This window comes from Cyprinodon tularosa, unplaced genomic scaffold (assembly GCF_016077235.1).
Source record: "Cyprinodon tularosa strain WSP-4 unplaced genomic scaffold, ASM1607723v1 ctg62, whole genome shotgun sequence".
NCBI lineage: Eukaryota > Metazoa > Chordata > Actinopteri > Cyprinodontiformes > Cyprinodontidae > Cyprinodon > Cyprinodon tularosa.
Window position 1 is genome coordinate 415,561 of NW_024039363.1, and position 6,000 is coordinate 421,560.

The 6,000-nt window shown below is 34.9% G+C and overlaps 1 protein-coding gene across 1 annotated transcript; it reads left to right on the plus strand.

Moving 5' to 3' along the window:
• Positions 1–530: 530 nt before the first annotated feature.
• Positions 531–2,978, plus strand: LOC119798361 (serine/threonine-protein kinase 19-like). Its single transcript, XM_038307788.1, has 7 exons — positions 531–678; positions 815–982; positions 1,073–1,215; positions 1,486–1,721; positions 1,846–1,943; positions 2,421–2,568; positions 2,741–2,978. The coding sequence occupies exons 2-7, from the start codon at positions 889–891 to the stop codon at positions 2,784–2,786; spliced, it is 765 nt and encodes a 254-aa protein (XP_038163716.1). The 5' UTR covers positions 531–678; positions 815–888; the 3' UTR covers positions 2,787–2,978.
• The last annotated feature ends 3,022 nt before the right edge of the window (positions 2,979–6,000 follow it).

Below are 6,000 nucleotides of genomic sequence, written 5' to 3' on the forward strand. Positions count from 1 at the left end.
AGAGGGTTTAAAATGAGAAAAAAGGGCTTTAGAGGGAACAATAACAATTACAATTCCTTTTGAGAAAGGGGAAGGAAAATGGCAAAAGACGTGGAACAAAGATAAGAAAGGAAGATGATTGTATAAGGTACAAAAATCAGTGTCAGAAGGGAAGAAGTAATAATTATCAGATTAAGAGTGGATCAAACCTATTTAAATGAAAATTTATATTTAATAGGGAGGAAAAATAATGATTATTTTGAAAGATGTGAAGAAAAAGAAAATGTAGAAAATATACTGATTAACTGTAAAGCTTAAGAACATTGAAATAGAAAAGGATGGTGGGAAGGACAGGCCAAGAATGGAGCCTTAAAGGAATATTGGGAAATTAAGAAAATATAAAGGATGTTTACAGATTAAGGAAAGCATTATTTTTGTATCTACAGAATACAAAATAAAAAAAAAAATTAAAAAAAGGAATTTGATGTAAAGTAATGTTGCTACAGACTCATGTACAGTAGGTGGCCGTATGCGGCTTAAAGTTGCTTGTGATCCGCCATAATAAAAAAAGAAGAAGAAGAAGAGCGTTTAAAAAAAATCGTTATTTTTTCTTTGAAAGAATGAATTTATAAGGAAGTAAAGGGTTTTTTGATTTATTCGTTTTCAAAAAGAGGGTTAAATCTTTACAGCATTTACAAGGTAACTGTTTTAGGCCTTTGAGGAAAACGTTTGCTCTTATATTAGACGCGCTAACATTGGTAGCTGGGCTAAAAAAAGAAAACCTGCTGCTAATTTGACAGGATTTATGAAAAACATTCTTTCCAAACACATACATCAGGTCTGGTAAAGTAAGGAGCCGCTAAGCAGGGTCTGCGAATGTGATTTGGATGAAAGTTGGCGTATCTGGGAATGAATAGAAAACGCGCTCTGATTTCCGACACTTTCAAAGTGAAGAAAAGGAGAAATGGAACAGAAAAGTTCGGGGCTGTTAATGAAGGAAATGGTGAGTGTCCTTAAAAGCCCTTTGTAAAAACAAAAATGGATAAAACAAACTGCACCTGTATAAATGTTTTTCCCATATTTCACCTAAAAGGACCAGCTGACGTGAAGTCTACGCTGCAGTACCTCATGACATTGTTTCCTAGGAAGCTCTTTAACGATACCCTTCCTCCTATTGTACTGAAGCACCAGCTTTACAGCATCCACAATGACAAGACCCTGGTGGATAAAGAAGTGGTGAGCCAGCTTTTTAATCAGTGCACATTTTGCCAAACTACAGCTAAAAAACTGAAATAAAATGGTGCCTAAATAGAATAGCAGCTTTATTGTCCCACAATGGGAATATTCAGTTGCAAAAAGATTTTAGAAAACAAATTTGGAGCTTAGAAAAGTGTATATGTGTTTAAGAATAACATGATAAAAGCTTCAGAATATTGAAAAGAATTGTTTGATGTGAAATATTTTGCAATGCACATTTCCGATTGAAGCCCTGACCTTGCTGAACAGAATAAACTCCAGGAGAGTGGGGAGCTGCTGATCTTCCAGCTTGGGTTTGACACCGAAGCGTTTGGGCTGGTTTTTGCGTCAGACTACAAGGCCAAAGTGCTGGCTGGCCAAGAGGGGGAAGTAACGCAGACAACCGTTGAGAAGTTCTTGGAGAAAGTGGTTTCCTCCTGCACGGATCTGAGCTTCAGCAAAGACAAGATGATGAGAGAGTTTCTTTTCACAGATTCTGAGATAACGTACGAAGAATACTGGGATATACTGAGTTTTATTTATTTAGATTCTTAAAAAGAAATAAAAAATGAATATTTTTAGTTGTCATTAAATTCTCAGAGATTATTGGATTATTTTCTCACCATAAAGGCAACTGATGAAGTCGGGAGTCCTGACTGTGAGGGATGCTGGCAGCTGGTGGCTTGCTATTCCCAACTCTGGCAAATTCACAAAGTATTTCATTAAAGGTTGGTCCTAATATAATTATTAGACCCCCATTATATATTTATCTGATTTCTGCATCGTCTGCCCTTAGAGTTCCCAAAAAGTAAAAAAAAAACAATCCACTGGACTTTGTTTCCAGGTTTGAAGATGTTTCGCTTCCCATCCAGGAACCTTATACAATTCAGAATGTCAGAAATAGCATAGAGTTCAAGGCTTTATAGAATGGATCAAAAACGAAGCCAAAGCCTTCTAAGCCAAAACAAGGCTTTTTTGTTGGTCCACTCTATAAAGCCTCAAACTCAACGCTATTTAAGGCATTTTGAATTGAAAAAGCTTCCTGTATGGGTAGCAAAACGACTTCAAACTTGGAAACAAAGTCCAGTGGATTTTATTTATTTATTTATTTTTTTACTTTTTTGGAATGACTGTGACCTGAATTTTCACCAGCATATCTGCCCTTAGCGGTTTGCTTTGCATTGTCTGACACCTTTTCCTCTCAGGCCGTAAAGCGGTGCTTGGAATGGTGAAGAAGTCCAAATATAATGAAATGTTACAAGCCGACTTAGAGGAGCGACGCACCACCTCACAAGTGAAATTTCCTATCAAGTACCATGTCCATGACATTGTTGGGGCAGAGTTAGTAGAAAGGTAATATTTAGTCTTTTTTTCTTTCAAACCAATTGACAATAGTTGCGGATTTAGTAAAATGTTTAATACCAAGCTAAAATAACCCATCTGTCCTTTCTCTCTGGAATCTTTTAAGATTGTTCGGAGAAGGTTTAACTGATTTTCTAACTGTTTACGGTTTCTCTCTTTTCAGCATACCTACAACTTCGGGGACTTTGTTGCGATTTGCAGATTCATGAGGTTTTGACCAAGCAGATGGAGAGCTGCTGAAGATTAAAAATGTGAAAAACATCTGAAGACTTTTTCCAAGATGTAAAATTTGAGCCATATGTATTACAAACCCTTTGTAGATTAATGGATTGTACATTTTGTTCACATCACATTGTTACACGCTGGGTTATCTTATAATTAAAATTACTTTTGAGACGTTACCCTTGGATAAACATTTATTTACTAAACAAGAGTTACAATAAGTTGATTTTAGAGCTTATTTCTTTTATCTGATTATCCTTAATGCATACCAATGGAAAGGGGAAAAATAATTATGTGTGAAATAGATAAAAAGCTTCTATTGATGGTCTGTAGATGTTTTATAACTTAAGTATCTGCCAAGAAACAAAATTGGGCACTGATAAGTTAAAACTGAAAAATCCCCAAGAATAAAATACTAGAGCTGCAGTCCAGTCCACAGGAATGTAAAATATAACATTTCAATAAAACTAAACTTTGTATCTTTTTTCCCCCCAACGTTTATCTTTGTTTTTGACAATAAAAGAATCCAGCCCTCTGAGCATCGGCAAGGTACAGAACCAAAACAAAGGGAACACAGCAACCGGTTGTCGTGTTCCAAAAGTCAGACAGTTTTCGAGGCTAATTTATATGTTATCCATCTTTCTTTAAATTGGGCTTTTTTAATCTGAAAATGAAAGTAATTCTTTCCATAGTGAATATTTCCTCCACAATGTTCATCCACTGAGTATGGTTGGGTGGCTCAGGTCTGAGCCATCTTCTTGTTATGGCTTTCCTCCCCGCTGACAGTAATATCTTAACCAAATACTGATCACCTTTATTCACATTAGACTTAAGGCCAAGATACATTTTGGTAACAGTAAATGGAACAGAATACAACAGTACTTTGCACAGAGTGAGGTGGATAGAAGTAGGGATGCACGATATAATCGGCCCCCTATTGGTATCGGCCTTAAAACTGAATATGGGACATCGGCCACCCCACTGATATTTAACCCGATATTTGATCAGCTTCTGAGTTTCTAAAGTCTAAAAAAAATAAATAAATAAATACTACTTCTTCCTCAAAAACTTCTTTTTTACAGACTTAAAAACTTCTAAAGACGAGGGAAAAAATATTGATACATTAAAAATATCACTATATCTTCATATGCTGACATATTGCCATTTAAAAACACCATATCAATCTTTTTTACTAATGAAATATTGCTATATGTCATCGTTATGCTACGAAATCGCCCGAAAATTCACAAAATTTTTATATGTATCAAACTATTTTACTAACAAAATCTCACAAGAATTTGCAAAATATCACGAGAGTTTGTAACAGAACGATGAAATTTCACGAGATTTTGAAAGTAAAATAGATCGATACCGCGTTTTTAAAAATCAATTTGATATCAGCATATGAAAATATATTTGAGTATATTATTTTTTAAAGTGTCAGAAATGGATAACAAAACTGCTATTTTCAATGACTACTTATTTTTGTCCAGCTTTAACATCGGTATCGTTATCGGCTACATGAGTTTCAAAATATCGGATATCGGCCAAAATCCCAATATCATGCATCCCTAGATAGAAGGCCAGAAAGGTTTTATCTCAATGCATTTCCAGAAAACGTGCATGGTTGGCATCAGCAGTGCCACGTTGCCTCCAACACATTTGTTGGGTGGACAAATGTTTACTTTTAATAGATGGCGTGATAAAGAATCAAATAAAAATTTTCCAGTTAAATTCCCTCCATTTTGGTGAATTTATAGAAGTCTGAGACATCTCACAGATTTTATACCATTCTTCATTTGAAATTGTGACCATTGTTTCTTTATCCCACTTTGGTATACAGAGTTGTATTTTTTTTTTTACATTACAGGCTACTGTATAGCTGTGAGATAATCTTTTTGAGTTTTATATTGATATGCACCACACAATGTTTCCAGAACCGCATTAGGATCACTTCCATCTTTGATTTCTTTATTGTGATATTCTCTTAGTTGTAGGTATTGAAAGAATTTTCTATTATCAAGTCCGAATTTGTCTTTAAGATATTGAAAACTCCTCATTTCCCAGTAATTAAATAAATTACAAAAGGCTGTAAGCCAATATTTAAATGTTGGGTCATGCCTTCCTTGCCTGAAGTCTTTGGTTACCCATCTTAATATTTTTCTTCCTTTCTTCAACTTTGTCTTGCTACATTATACCAAATTTCCTTTGTGAATGGAGCAATTGGGTCAAATAACTCTATTAAATCTGTAGGTATAGTGTCCTCTGCCATGAGTGTCTGATTATTGTATCCAGGGAAGCTTGTCTCAGTCTCTTACCATCTGGCAAAATATCCAGGATCACACCAGCAACACAAGTAACGCAGTTGAGCTGCATAGAAATACATTTTCAGATTAAAGAAGGCCATGCCCCCCCTGTTTTTTTGCAATTGCAGTGATGAATACCTAACTGTTGCCCTCCCTCCATCCCAAATAAACCTCGCTAACAGCTTATCCCACTCTGAATTATTTCGGATGTATATTGATTGAGAGGGATTGAAATAAAGCAGACTTGGTAGGATGATCATTTTTACTACATGTATTCTATCAGTTAAGTCCAGTGGGTAAGTAGACCACTTTGTATCTTTTTCTATATCAAAAATAAAGTCAGATTTTTTTTTTTAAGAGTCATTTAAAAGGGTTTCACAGATTTTCCTATTCAAATACAAATTTAGTTTTTGCAGTTTTTTTTTATTTAATTGTTAAAAACATCTTCAGAAATATTAAGATATGATCACTACATCACTATTTAACCCTGATAAGTACACTGTTGAGTTTGAATTTGTGTACGCCTGTGCAAACAGGGTTAGATCAGAGGCATCTGGACTTCTGTGTTTTTCTGAAGATATTTTGACACTAGTTCTAAAACCCTGTGTGAACTGAAACTGGATAGCTGTCAGAAGCCTTGTTTCCTTCATTTTATGGTTGGAATTGCAGAGTTTGTGGCTTTATATACTGACTTTAAAAGCACTGCAAATACATTCTGTGCCAAATTCATACAATATTTTAATTCTGTCCAGTGTTTAAAAATTCTACTGTAGATACCAACAAAATACATGATCAGAATGTAATGCAAACCTTTTAAACCCCACTTTCACTTGCAATACCAACCACTTTGTTAAAACTGCAAAAATCACATATTTCCTTAATAACTATTTAGAAT